The sequence below is a fragment of the Lontra canadensis genome, unplaced genomic scaffold (genome assembly GCF_010015895.1).
Source record: "Lontra canadensis isolate GAN:19392208 unplaced genomic scaffold, GSC_riverotter_1.0 scaffold35, whole genome shotgun sequence".
Classification (NCBI taxonomy): domain Eukaryota; kingdom Metazoa; phylum Chordata; class Mammalia; order Carnivora; family Mustelidae; genus Lontra; species Lontra canadensis.
The window spans coordinates 4519243-4533615 of NW_022631029.1; the positions used below are offsets into that span (position 1 = coordinate 4519243).

At 47.7% G+C, this 14373-nt stretch overlaps 1 protein-coding gene across 1 annotated transcript in view; it reads right to left on the reverse strand.

Moving 5' to 3' along the window:
• Nucleotides 1-10095: 10095 nt before the first annotated feature.
• Nucleotides 10096-14373, reverse strand: part of CDCP1 (CUB domain containing protein 1) — a 57287-nt gene continuing 53009 nt past the window's right edge. Inside the window, exon 9 of the mRNA XM_032867825.1 lies at nt 10096-12835. Coding sequence (XP_032723716.1) covers nt 12421-12835 — 415 coding nt within the window. The 3' untranslated portion in view covers nt 10096-12420. The remainder of the gene's footprint in view (nt 12836-14373) is intronic.

Consider the following 14373-nt stretch of genomic DNA (forward strand, 5'->3'; position numbering starts at 1 on the left):
TGACCAGAAGGGGGTGAAATCTGGCCAAACCGGTTTGAGGACCTGGGGGTGGGGAGTGGGGAAGGGAGGCTCAAAGTCTTAAATGATGGACTTAATAGAGGCTTGCAGGTCTGTAATACTCTTTTGAGACATTTAACAGCCACAGAATCCTGAGTTTTAACGAATTTTAAATATACATATTTTTAAAGTTTATTTATTTAAGTAATCTCTACACCCAACATGGGGTCTGAACCCATGACCCAGAGATTATGAGTCACATCTTCTTCCAACCCAGCCAGCCAGGTGCCCCAAGTTTTAACATGTTTTAAAAAGGAAATTTTCATTTTATTGTAATTTATTTGTTTGTTTACTTATTTATTTATTATTTAAAAAAATTTTAAAATTTACTCATTTAAATAATCTCCATACCCAACACGGGGTTCAAACTTATGACCTCGAGATCAAGAGCAGCATGATCTTCTGACTGAACCAGCCAGGTGCCCCCATTTTATTGTGGTTTAAAATTAGAGGTGCATTCTCAAGGTTCAAATTCAAAACTTACACAAGGGTATTGCTGTGAGAAGATTTCCAGTCCCACAGTTTCCTTCTACGAAGGCAAACACTTCACAGCTCCTATTTAAGATTTTTTAAGAAACTGCTTTTAAAACTTCTCAAATACTTAAAGGCTATTCAGAGGCACAGACTGAACTCCACATTGGAGAAGAACTGATGTGGTTTCTGACATTGTAGGGGTTCAAAACAAGTTGCAAACTAATCAAGGCCCAAAGACTGGGGAAGAAACTTTGGTCTTCCCCCTAACTGTCTGAAAGGATTTAGATGAAGAACCTGTTTTTAGACAAGGGATACATTAAATCACTGGATGTTAACAGGAACCAGGGTGGTGGACAGGGAGAGATTTAGCAAGTCTCTTTGTTAAAATTCCTCCCTATGTTCATTGTTTCCCCAGCAAACATTTGTTTACCAAACATTTACTTTTTCATCTTCCTGAGAATTTCCTTCCCTTTGAAGTCTCACACTCCTACCCGCCCTCTCTTTAGTTCAGGATGACATATAAACCTCATTTTGCCTGACTGTCTTTGGAAACTCATGTGTATGTGGATTCCCCATATGTGCAAGTTTAAATTAGATTTTCTCCTGTGAATCAGTCTCATGTCAATTTAATTCTTAGACCAGGTAGAAGAAACTTGGAGGATAGAGAAAAATGTTTCCTTCCCAGCATCATCTTTAAAAGAATGGTGTTGTTAGTCCATCCCCTTGTCATTGAGTATTGGTGTCCTTTGGGGAGTGAGATGGAGCAGGGAGAAAAGATTGGATGGTTGCTATGGTTACTGCAAAGCCACAGAGCTGTGAGTGCTGCTTTACCTCCCCCAACATGTCCCTACTGGGGTCTGTTTCTGACCCTGGTGCCCTGGGCAGGCAGGCCCAAATGCCCAGGGCTGCCTCAGACACAGGCAGGCAAATATCTCATCTCACTGCTCTCGTGTCACAAAATGAGACCCTGCACTTTCCTCTTGCCTGGCTGTTGAGCCCCCCCCCCCCCCCCCCGCCCAGCTCATGCTGTGATGCTTCTTCCAGGAACTTCTCTTTCTAGGGCTGCACAAAAGCTGTAGGATCACATGACTTGCTGGAGCTGACAGCTACATGAGTTTGGAGAGGATGAGGAGAACAGTATCGTCAAATTTGACACAGTTAGCTAGAGAACTGTCAACTCACAGGAAAAGGCAACCAGCTTGCTGAATATGAGACCAAGCCAAAATAAGCCGACTGTTGGCACGGTTTTCCTTTTCAGTGCAGATTTAAGGAAGAGTGGCTACTAAATTCAGACATTGTCATATACATCACCTCTCCCACCCTTGCAATCACCTTATTAAGTTGGTATCAGGATTCATATTTTATAGTTGAGGATATCTTGGCTCAAAAGGGCTAAGTTGCTTGCTTGGATTACATGGCTAGACTTCAGAGTTGCCTCTCAGTAATTCTGAGGTCTGTGTCACCCTGAGGACAAATGTTTCCCAAAAACAAGATAGGTTGGGTTTAATATACATACCCATGTACACAAATTGATAGATCTGCCCCATCTCCTTGACACATGGTGGATGAATGGTCTGTGGTCTCTTCAGTGGGTTTGCTGCTGGAGCACTCTTCAGTGATGGGCTTTAGCAGCAATGACTCCCTCAAAGACCAGCCCATTCCCCAAATGGTCCTCCAAGGCCTCTCAAGGAGCAGCAGACGGTGACACAGGTGGACTAGAAAGTGAGCCCCAGTATCCTCATCTGAGTCTCCTTTCTGAAGAAAAGTCTTGGTCAGTTGGCCAAAGTCTGGGAAGCTGGTTGAAAATGTTAGAACTCCAGTCCCAGAGATCCTGACTGTGTAGTTATATAGGAGCCTGGGAACTTGCATTTGATTTAAGGACTCCAGGGAATTTGGACACAGGTTCCAGAAATGACACTGAGACACCCTGGGCCCTGGAATGGGACATTAGCTGGAGCAGGGCAGAAAACATCCGGAAGCTTTCCTTTCCATTGAGGCCACAAGGGCAAATATTGTACCCAAATAAGGCTTTCAGAGGCTTTGAGTTTCAACAGACTCAGACCCTGCTTGGAATTGGGGAAAATAAAAATGAACTATAATATGATGAAAGTTTCCAAATGGATGAACAGCCCCAATTAGCTTGTTCATTGTCAAGCTCAGCTCACTTGGGCCTCCTTGGTGACCATTGCTCTATGTCCTATGCATAGACTTTAGTGGCTAATTGCACTTTGAGGTTAGTTAATGCCCATTATGGAAACAAAACAAATAGAACAAAACATCATCATTTACAGCTAGATTAAAGATCTTTCTACAGTGTTACAATGGGCTGTATTTGTATTACATGATAGCCCTCTATTGAAGCCTGCCAAAAAAAAGCTCATTTTCATTTTTGAAAAAAGTTTTAAATGCCAAATGACACAATATTTTTAATGGAGACATTTCTCTAGTCCATAAGGACAGGATAAAACTATTTAGAACACACTGTGACTTTTAGTGTGGTCTCTAATCAGCTAAGGAAAGGGATAGGCTAGGGGGAAGTCTCTTTAGAGGTTCTTAAATCACTACGGCAAGAAACAGAAAAGAAATGAGCTGGATGCATAAATGTCTGAGTGAGGAGAATCTAGCCAATGGTCAGATGTGACTGTTACATTATGCTGGAAGCAAACACTGCTTGTTTTTGAGAGATTTACAACCATATTTAAATATAAACAAACACATAAAAAACCAGAGCCGAAGCAAAGTTGCCAAGTTGCCTAATGAGTATCTATTTTTTCATTTCTCCCCTGTAACAGACCTCTACATTACCAGAGTCATCAATGTGCCTAGCTAATTTTCCAGTCATCTTTGAAGAGAGAGGTGAGATATAATAAAAAGTTAAGCGGAGCTCCCAGGAAAGTTCTTTACTCCCCATCTCTCTGCTTCCTGCCTGGAATGTATATGTGGCTTCTGGAACTCCAGCAGCCATAGTGAGACCATGAAGCAAACTTGATGATTAGAAGCCACAGCCAGGATGATGAAGGAGAAAGATGGAGAATGTCCTCTATGGAAGAAAATGGCCTTTGTCTTGTTTAGGGTACTATTTTTTGCTATATACACTTGAATCTATCCTGTGCCAGGTACTGTTCCAGTACTAGGGTTGAGGAAGAGTAGAACATACTAACAGTTCCTGCCTCATGGAGCTTGTAATTTTTTTTTAAGCCCAATGTAGGGCTTGAACTCACAACCCTGAGATTAAGACCTAAACTGAGATCAAGAATCAGATGCTTAACCAACTGAGTCACCCAGGAGCCCCATGAAGCTTATAATTTAGTTGGAAGAGCAACAATAAACAAGATAAATAAAACATATAGTTTGTTAGATAGTAACAATGACTAAGGAGTAAATAAATAAGGCAGGGGAGCGGGTATGAAGTGTGGAGGTTGGGGGATGCCTGACATTTTAGAGTGTAGCCACGGACCCCATGGGATTTAATCAAGGTAGTGACTGAGGTGCCGTTTGTATAAAGACCTAAAGGAAGTAAGGGAGAGAGCAGAGGGAATTCTGGTGGAAGAACATTCTAGTTGGAAAGAACAACAAGCACAAAAGCTGTGAGGCCAGAATTTTCCAGAATTAACAAGGGCTTGGCATGGGTGGAGTGGGGTGATTGAAGGGGAAGGTATTAAGAGCTGGATGTTCAAGAAGTGATGGGGCCAGGTCCAGCAGGCCCTCACGGGCAGTAGGAGGGATTTTGGCTTCTGCTGTGAATGAGATGGGGTGACATGGAGGGTTCTGAGCAGGGGAGTCATGAGATCTGCCTTGTAGAGGAATAGAACCACTGTGGTTACTGGGTTAAGATGAGGCAGCAGAGGGCCAAAGTGGAGGCTCAGAGACTGATGAGAAGGCGACAGAATCATCGAGGGGAGAGGTGATGATGGCCTGGGCCCCAGTGAAAGCAGGGGAGGTAGGAGGGTGGGGGATCCTGCATACTAGGGACAGCCATTACAATTACTGGTAGCCAGGACGCCTGCGTGGCTCAGTTGGTTGGGCGTCTGCCTTCTGCTCAGGTCATGATCGAGGTCCTGGGATCTCAGGTCCTGGGATCGAGTCCCAAGTCTGTTTCTCCCTCTGCCTGCTGCTCCCCCTGCTTGTGCTCTCTCTCACTCTCTCAATCTCTGACAAATAAATAGAATCTTTAGGAAAAAAAAATCTTGGTGGCCCAGTCGGGCTGACATGGTCAGTAGAACATGCAACTCTTGATCTCAAGGTGATGAATTCAAGCCTCACATTAGGGGTAGAGTTTACTTAAAATAGAAAAAAGATTACTGATGGACCACATACACGTAAGAGAGTCAAGGGGGACTCTGAGCAATTGGAGGGATGGCAGTGCCATCAACTGATTGGAGCAAACTGTTTCCTCCACCCTCATCCTCAGTGAGAGGAGCAGATTTGGAAGGGGAATAGCAGCAGGTCAGTTTTGGGTGTCTGGTTTTTCTTTTTTAAGATTTTTTTTGGGGGGAACACTTGGGAGGCTCAGTCAGTTGAGCATCTGCCTTCAGCCCAGGTTGTGATCCTGGGGTCCTGGGATCGCATCCTGCATTGGGCTCCTTGCTTGGCAGGGAGCCTGCTTCTCCCTCTGCCTGTCGTTCCCCCTGCTTGTTCTTACACACACTCTCTCTCTCCCTGACAAATAAATAAATAAAATCTTAAAAATAAATGTTTTTGAAAGTAATCTCTACACCCAACGTAGGGCTCAAACTCACGACCCTGAGATCAAGAGCTGTACACTCTATAGACTGATCCAGCCAGGCACCCCGGTTTTGGATGTTTTGAATTTGAGATGCCCATTAGATGACAAGTGGAGATGTTGAGCAGAGATGGGCACAGAAGTCGGAATTCAGGGGAGAGGTCGTCCTGGGAGCCATCAGGATGTAGACGGTATTCAGTCTACTTGGAGGGGGTCACCGAGTGAGTGAGTGTGGAGGAAAAAAGGTATCTGAACCCTGAACCACAGGCCCCTCTGCTGTTCAGAGATGAGGAGGCAAGGTGTAGCCAGTAAAGAGGGCTGAAGAGAAAACTAGAGCCGAAGGAGGAAAACCAGCAAGCCCAAGGCCATCACGGCCAAGAGAAAAAAAATACTGGGGAGAGAGTGAGAGATAGTGTTCATTGCTCATCAAACCGGCCATAGAAACACTTCTGAAGTGTTCTCAGTACATAGTAAGCAAGAGTCCAGTTCGTGGAAGGTGGTACTGTATAACACACACACACACACACACACACACACACACACACACACTGCATTAGTGCCGTGCAGCAGAATTTTCCATGATGATGAAAATGTTGTCCACATGTGCCGTCCCATACTGAGCACTTGAACATGTGCCTGGTGTAGAAACTACACCATGGGAGGGAGTGAAGCACTGTAGGCAGAGTGAAACCCAGTTCAGACAAAACAAGATGCCCATATGTACCTTATTCATACAAACACCAAACACCCTTGAGGTACATTCATGCCAGGTGTGACACTCCATATCCCTTTCCCTAATCCTCCCACCCCCAGACCCTAGCATCCTCTCCACACACAACCGTGTACCCTTCATTTGAGAAAGGAAGCCCTAATGTATTAATTAGTACCCCATTTAATTAAAATTAATTGAATGTTAGTATTTAAGAAGCCACACGTGGCTAGTGGCTACTGTATTGGACAGAACGGATCTCTCGTCTATCTTGTGACCTGTTATAGATATTCTCTTTTCAGATTATCAGCCTAATCGTTACGTGTTTTAACCACTTAGTAAGTGAGGGGTACAGAGACCCCCTTTGGTAGAGTTTCAGAAGTCAGGTGCAGCGGAGAGGACAACACGTAAGCAAGCAAAGAACCTTCAGAACCCTGAAGAAAGTGGGCTAGACCTTCAGACACCCCAGGACTCAAATCTTGGTTCTGTCACTTAGCCGAGGGTCCCCTAGTGAGTTTCTGAATCTCTCCAAGCCAGCTTCATCCTCTGATAACAGCCCTGACCTCTAGGCAGTGACGGCTAACTCATTTGCAGGGTCTGGTGCAAAATAAAAATGGGGATATAAATGTTAGACAATTATTGAGAATCTCAAACCGGCACCAGGGGAGCACAGAGCTAGGAACCTGCCCTCCTGAGCGTGTGGCCCGTGTGGCTGCAAGGAGGCACACCCGTGAAGCTGTCGCTAGGGTCTGAGGAGGGGTGCTGGGTGGTCCAAGGGTTGAAAACAGTAGTGGGTTCTGGGGGCTGAGCCAAGACTAGAGTGTTTGCTGCTGCTGCTGCTGGGCTGGGCTGGGCTGAGGGGTGCGGAAGGGGGGGTGCAGGGAGCGGGGGAGATCTTTCCCGGCATCCAATCTGGATCTTCTCCCTTTCCATGTCCTTAGGCTACTTTACAGCAAATCTTTTTCTAGGCCTATTTGTTATCTGGGTCTGAAATGACCACAGTCTAGCTCCAGGTAATTTACCTCCATCAGAGGTTGGCCAAGAGGCCGTACAGGCTCAGGTCTGTGGCTCATGGATCGGCAACAGGGTCTTAAGAGGCCAGAGAAAAGGAGGGAGTTGGGAGGTTAGATTGAGTTCCGTGTCTTCCTGTTTTCTCATAAGCACCTTTTTTTTTTAAATTTTGAGAGATTTTACTTTATTTTATTATTATTTTTAAAGATTTTATTAATTTGAGTGGGGCCCTGCTGAGCAGGGAGCCTGATGCGGGACTTGATCCCAGCATGACCTGAGCTGAAGACAGACGCTTAACCGACTGAGCAACCCAGGCATCCCCTCATAAGCACCTTTAAAGACAAAAAGCAGCCCCATGAACTCCCAAACAGAGAACAGCAGAGTGCTAGGGTACGGAATTGCTCGTTTCCCTCTGGAGTAAAGCTCGGGCGGAGGGACCTCTGTCTGGTGCTTTCTGGTGGCAATCTTGGAAACCATGCAGCAGGTGTGACTGGGGGTAGGGCTGAGTGTTGGGAGCTGGGTTTGGCAGGATTTGGAGGGCTGCAGGTGCTGTGTTCTGTGGCTCTAACACCAGATTCCCAGGCATCCCTGACGGGGAGGAGATGTCGACTCTAAGCCCAGAGAGAGCCTATGGGTGGGGGCAGTGTCCCTGAGGCTGCTTCCCCCAAAGTTCATGGCCTCCTGGAGGAAGGAGAAAAGATGGTGGGGAGGAAGGGAAGAAAGGATCCCATGGGAGCCCTGAGCCACTTTGACGGCCCCTTACCTCATCCCCGGATCCCAGGAGCCGTGCCCCTGGGGCCGAATGGAACCACAGAGCAGGTGGAAAGGCTGTACATTTGCCATCCCACCTCTCGCATGTTGTGTCCTTGGGCAAGTGACTCCATTTCACGGTCTCTCCTTTTCGCTCCAGTAAACTGGAGATGGAACATTGCCGCTGCAATTGTCAGAGGCTGCCGCAGAGAAGGCTTGGAAGCTTCTAGCATACAGTATTTGGCTGGCATCAAATTCCTTCCCTCCGTCTGGCTGTCTCCTGTAGGATACCTGCCTGATGTCCCCGCCGGAGTACAGTTATGTCTCTATTCTGATCGTGAACGTAGCAGATGTTACTGCTGGGCACCTGCTGTGCTGGGCAGCACAAGGAGGGTGAACCAAGGGCAAAAACATGGACTCCTACCTCCAAGAGAAGTACAGCCGTGCTGAGCAAGACGCAGGCAAATACAAACTTCCAACTAATCAAACTGAGGTACCTCAGTGCCAAGTATCAGGCATCCTAAGGATGACTGCCATTTAGAGAGAGAGCTTGGTGGGGCTGGAGGGCTTCTTGGAGGAAGTGGTAGGTAGGAGTTTCTGAAATGCTGGAAGGATTTTCATAGGGAAGGGGGGTTAGGTAGCGCAACTTCTGGTGGAGGGTTGTCCAAGAACAGTGGCATGTGCCAATAATCGGGCAGGAGTACCCATGATGCCCCCCTGAAGGTTTTGAGGACCATTGGGATGGAGCTCTGAGGTCATGGGTTCAAGGGAGGAAGAGGTCCGGAGAGCTCAGGAGGACTGGGTGGGAAACTGTAGGTGCCCAAACTGCAGCAGGAGATCCAGGACTTTATTCCAAGGGACAAACCTGGAGGCACAGATGTCACAAGGGAATTACATGATGAAGTATGGCAGGATGGAGTGGGAAGGTCAAGGAAAAGGATCTAAAGCAATCAAGGTGAGTGACAGGGGTGAACCAAAGTTTGATTTAATATCTGGGCCTGGGTAGGACTGGAATAGTCCAAGCATTTTGGAGATGGACATGACCTTGGATGATTTACTCTTGTGTAGACATTTGAGAAACAGAACCCAACTCAAGGCCACCCAGCTAGTAGGAGCAGAGTCATGAAATGAACTCACGTTAAAGGTTTAGTGCAAGAGGATGAGGAAAGAATGACTCTGCCTCTGGAGGGGTCAGGTTTGGGACACACGGGGACATGTGACCTGATGAATCCAGGAGGCTGCTGAAGATGTGGGTTTGGTGCCCGGGGAGGTATCAGCTAGGGTTTGGGTACAATCTCATCCTAGAATAGAGGACACGGTTAGAACCCCAAGAGGCAGTGTGCTAAGAGAAAAGGCCAGAAGCCCAAAGACTGAATCTTGCAGTCTAAGAACAGGATCCAGGAGAAAGGGTGGCCACAGAGGTCAGATGTGGCCCAGATGTGAATGTGGTGATCAAGAAAACAAATGTTGGTTAGTGCCGTCCAAGGGCTTGAACACTTGGCTCCGATCCCCGCCAGACACACTCAAGCAGATGGCGGCAAACTCTCCCACTCCCAAACCCCACTCCCACTGAGAACATGGGGTCTTTTCTTCCTCCCCTTAAATGTTGGTGGGCTCTGTGATGAATGTGCCCAGAGACTAGGATGGGAGGGATGCCATGCCGGCTTCCAGGTGCAAGTCTCCAGAGATGGGCTGCTCCGACTTTCTGCTCTGAGAACACTCTCTTGGAACACAGCCACTGTGTTGTGAAAAAGCCCCTGAAGTCCTGGAGAATGGTTCAAGGGAGGAGGAATCCAAGCTCCTGGTTGGTGGCTAGGAGACTCGCCAGCTGTGTGATGCCACCATCTTGAAAGGAGAGTCTAGTTGAGTTGCCCAGGGAGGTAAGCCATTCCTGAGGAGTTCTGCTCCGATTTTCGAGCAAAATAAAGATCGTTCCTAAGTTACTAAAGTGTGGGGTGTTTGTTATGCAACAATATCCTGTCTCCTCTGTACAACTGGGTCTCTTCTCCAAGGGCAAGGTTAATGGTGGGGCACCCATTGGAGCTTCCCTCTCCCCCCAGCCTCCTTTTGCTTCTGTTCTGGTGGTGGGTGACCTGACTCCATTTCACTCAATGGCAAGGATGGCCCAAGACCTCTAGGGGGGTGTCAGGAGGGGTCACACAGAGAGGCTCACCGAGTCTCAACAAGGGTAGAGCAGAACAGGCTCTGGCCCCTGAGTTACCCACCGGAAGCCCAAAGCCCGGCATCTGGTACCATAAACACCCAGAGAAGACAATGTCAGCTGAGCCCCTGCTGAGCCTGTCGTGATAAACTGGGGCCTCAGCTGAACCAGGGGACAAATAGCCAAAGCACTTAAACAACTCGATGCCCATTTTTCTTTCCTGTACATTTGTTTATTTAAAAAAGTGTAGGAAATGAATAAAATGGTACCTAAAAAGTATCTACAACGAAATAAATTATTCCCAGTTAAGCGCTGAAGAGCCACACAAACCAGTCCTCTAACCTTGACCAAGGTCATGTTTCCAATGTCGGTTGGAGGGAGGAAGCCCCAGCCCTCCTTGTGGGGGCGGGGGGCAATGTCAAGAGGCTGAGGGTAACTGGGCAGGAGCTCGCCTCTTAAAAGGGAAATGTGCCAGGAGCCGCACCCAGGGTGTCAGCCAAACAACAAACTCTTCCTTCTGGAAAGAGTTCGAGAGGCCTTGGAACACACACCGTTTAGGAGATTGCAAAACTCCTTTTCTTGGAAGCAAAGTAGCACAGGCAAGCAAGTCCGGACAGTGCGTCTCCAAGGTGAATTCACTGAACACGACGGAGCACATTTATTCTCTAAAGGAGGTTTAGCCACTGAAACATTGACCTTTGGACCATGTAGGACAAGCTGGAACACGATCCCTCTCCTCGTGGATGAGAGCAGGGCCCACAGAGGCAAATGCTCCCTTTCCTTGGAGCTTGGCTGGTCATTAGTATAAAAGAGGGATGCGGGCCATGTATGAGAAAACACTTTCCTGAAACACACCAGCCTCGACGCCCGTCTTCTCCTGTGATAAGAGGCACATAAGGAGCCTAAACTTTCTATTTCATTATGAACAAATCAACCACCCCGGGGTGGGGGGTGGCGGGGGCAGTGATCAGTTAGCCACACTCAGCATCAGTGATGGAGGCGAGAGGGAGTGGTAAGGACTGGGGCGAACTGGGGGATCCAGGAGCCCCACCTGCTGCTGTCAAGTGAGTGTGAGCCCTAGCAATGGTCAGATCTCCTGATCTGGATTTTTATGCAAAAAATTGCATGATTTTAAGTGTTAGGAATGAATTCTTTAAAAAGATTCTGTAGGCCAAACAAAACACACACCTGTAGGCTGAGTCGTTTCACAGTCTCTCTCTCACAGCAGGACGGTATAATAGGCAAAATCATAGGTTCCCAAAGATGTCCATATCCAAATCCCCCAGAACTTGAGGATATGTTACCTTAGGTGACAAAAGGGACTTGTCAGTGTGATTAAATTACAGATCTTGAGATGGGGAGATCTTCCTGGATTATCTGGGTGGGAGGGCTTTATAGTGAAAGGTCCATAGAAGGCAAAGAAGGAGGGGCCTCAGTGTGACTGTGTCAGCACAAGTGACATTGTGTGCCCAGCCATCGGAGGCCTGGAGTGTCTCTAAAAGCTCCAAAGAGCAGTCTCTAAAAGCTCGAAAAGGCAAGGAAACCGATTCTCTCCTCGAACCTCCAGAAGGAAGGCAGTTCCGCTGACTCCCTGATTTTAGCCCAGTGGGACCCACTTTGCCCCTCTGGTTTCAGAAATTTAGATAAGAAATCTAAGTTGTTTTAAGCCACCATGTTTGAGGTAATTGGTTACAGTAGCAACAAGGAGTGAATAGCGTGGCCATTCTCTGGTGTATTTTTAGACATTGCTTGAGGTTGAAAATACTCTCTAAATTCCTCTTTTTAAATGCCAAAGCATGGCTGGAGAGGGGACAGCCACACACAGCAATTCAAGGACATTTTTCTTACTTCTAGGACTCGAGATAAATCTGTGCGGTGGGATAACCACAGGCAGAGCAAGAGAACCAGGAAGTCGCTTCTCAGAGCCGTCAAACAGACACACCCTCTTTTGGCTGGACCCATAGCAAATCATTCCCACTTTCCAGGGGGCAGGCACCTGTTTATCTAGTGGTTGGTGGAAGTCAAAACCCAGCCATCCAAACAGCTTGCGTGAGCTGTCACCATGTCAGGTAAAAAGAGCTACGTGGTTTTGCATTTGGCTTCTTAAATATACAGGACCACCAAATAAATAATAATAATAATAATAAGGCACACTGTCATTTCCATCCAGGGCGCTCCAGTGGGAGCAGGGACCTTGGATGGGCTCTGAGGGATTGGAATTGTTGCCCTGAAGAGGTCCAAATCCAAATCCAAGTCCAGACCTCGTTGACATCCTCGTGCTTGGCGACTCACAGCTCTCCCCTCTCATTACGGGCTGGTTTACAGCTCAACCCGAGTTTAGAAGGACATGGACTGTGACGATTGTATCCAGGTTGGAATTCATCACTTTCAACATCCCATCATTGGAATGAGTCCACTTGGGACTCGGAGGTCAGTGGCATCCTGAAGAACCTCCTGCTGTTCCTTCCATGTAATTCCTCTTTAGGATTTCTGCTTGAGACCCGTTTTAGGCAAAGTCTTCGGGATGGGTCCAAGTTACTCCCCGGGCCCCTCTGGCTCATGCGTGTCCAGCAAGGGAATGTCTGTGTTCCCGTTGTTGGGGTGGGAGAAGGTATATGGTTCACTGTCAGACTCAGCAGGGAAGCCAGCAGATGGCTCGTCTGTGGTCAGCTTTGCAGTTGGGGCCCTGGAGTATACCAGGGGTGGGGAGGGGGGGCAGTCCCCTGTGGGCCCCTGGAAGGGCCGGTAGGTGTCCACCTCTGGCTGTAGGAAGGAGCCGTTGGAATCCTGTAGGAGATGCCCATACACCATGGTGTCATCGATGACAGCGTACACGTGGGAGTCACTGTCCTTTCGACCTTTCTGAAACTTTTTTGGCTGCATTGGCATCTGGGTGTTGATGTTGCCATTGTAGATGCCTACAGGCGGGCCTTTGTTTTCCTTCTTTTTCCTACCGAGAGAAGGGGAACAAGACAGAGTCAGGAAGAGCAGGATATTAGCTTGCTCCATTTGCATAACCCTACTGGAACTGAGGCCCTTTGGGGTTCTCGTATGGCCCCCCCAGGTCCCTCAAATCCCTTAGCCCTCGAAACTGAAACTACTGTCTTTGTGGGAGCATTTAGAAGGGACCATCTTCTGTCTCCAGTCTTCACAGCGGCAACAGGGAGCAGAGCGTGGTTGAGAGAGGGCAAGTTTAACACTGCACTTGGATTTGCTTCAGTGGACGCAGGGTATCCAGGGGTGGGAACAGCTGACAACCAGCCCGTCTTTGCTCCGAGAAAGGATGGTGGCCCAGGCCGACCACATCTGGTGTGGTTATGTCCCCGCCAACCCTCTAGCACACAGTCTTTCCCATAGCTAATGCTTCATCCCTCTTTTGCATGGGTACAAGCTCTGACCATCTGGATTCTAAATGATAGAACAGAGGGAGACTCGGGATGCAAGGCTGTGTCTTAGTTTTTAGCTGGAGTTGGGGACAGTGGGACTCACAATTAGCAGAGGGATCCAGGAACAGCCTGCATAAAGGGACAGAGCTCAAAAGAAGACAACATTCTGGCTGGGGCCCCGCCAGAGCTCCTAGCAACGCCATTAACCTTTGCTTTGTAATGTTCTTTGGGACTTGAGTGTGGACGGGCATTAGCACTCTCCATGGGGGAAAACAAAGCTTCGCCCTCCATCTCCATGAGCCAAAAGCAGGGGACGCTGGCTTTTTAGCTGACTCGTGATTCAAATGGAGGACATTAGCTCAATTAACATAATGGACCCTATAATGCACTGAGAGCTCACTAATTGTGGACAGGCTCCCTGTCCTTTTCTGAGATAAAAATAATGTAGTACATTCAGCTTGTAACACTGGATCTCTGGCTAGGATGATGGGTTCCAAAGGCTCCCACCTGAAACCCTGAGATGGACACCCCTCCCTTTGTGCTTCACGGAGCCTCGATCGTCTCCACCAGTGTTCTTCTCAGGCCAGAACCGGGGCAGTTTAGAGATGGAGGCAAGGGCTGGACCCTCCTCTCACCCAGTTCCCCTCCTGAAAAGAACACCATGCTTTCTGATCTGGGTTGCAGAGACAGCACCACAGACAAGAAAGTTTCCTAGAGAAACCATAAAATGAAAGAAGTCCTTTCCCCCTGTGTGGACTTACACAATCCCATTTCTTGGAGAAGAGGCTCTCCCTGGATCTGCCACAGGTGGCCCCTTCCCTATCACTAGAGACGTTTCTAGATAGTCTCACTGTGGATTGGGAATTTTAGTTGTTTGCTCACAGCCCCAGTTAAAAAAAAAAAAAATCTTTAGCTTGTTGCAAGGCTGAATCGTGCTAAGGAAAGCAATTTCATTCTCCCTCACGGCTTTAATCAGAAATACGTGCAGAACTGATAAAATCTAGTGGCAGCCCATATTCTGTCTCAAAAGGTCAACGCTTTGGTCATAAAACAGCAACTGTCATCCTGAGGGGGTGGAAGGTGAGATGAATCAGGTAACTGG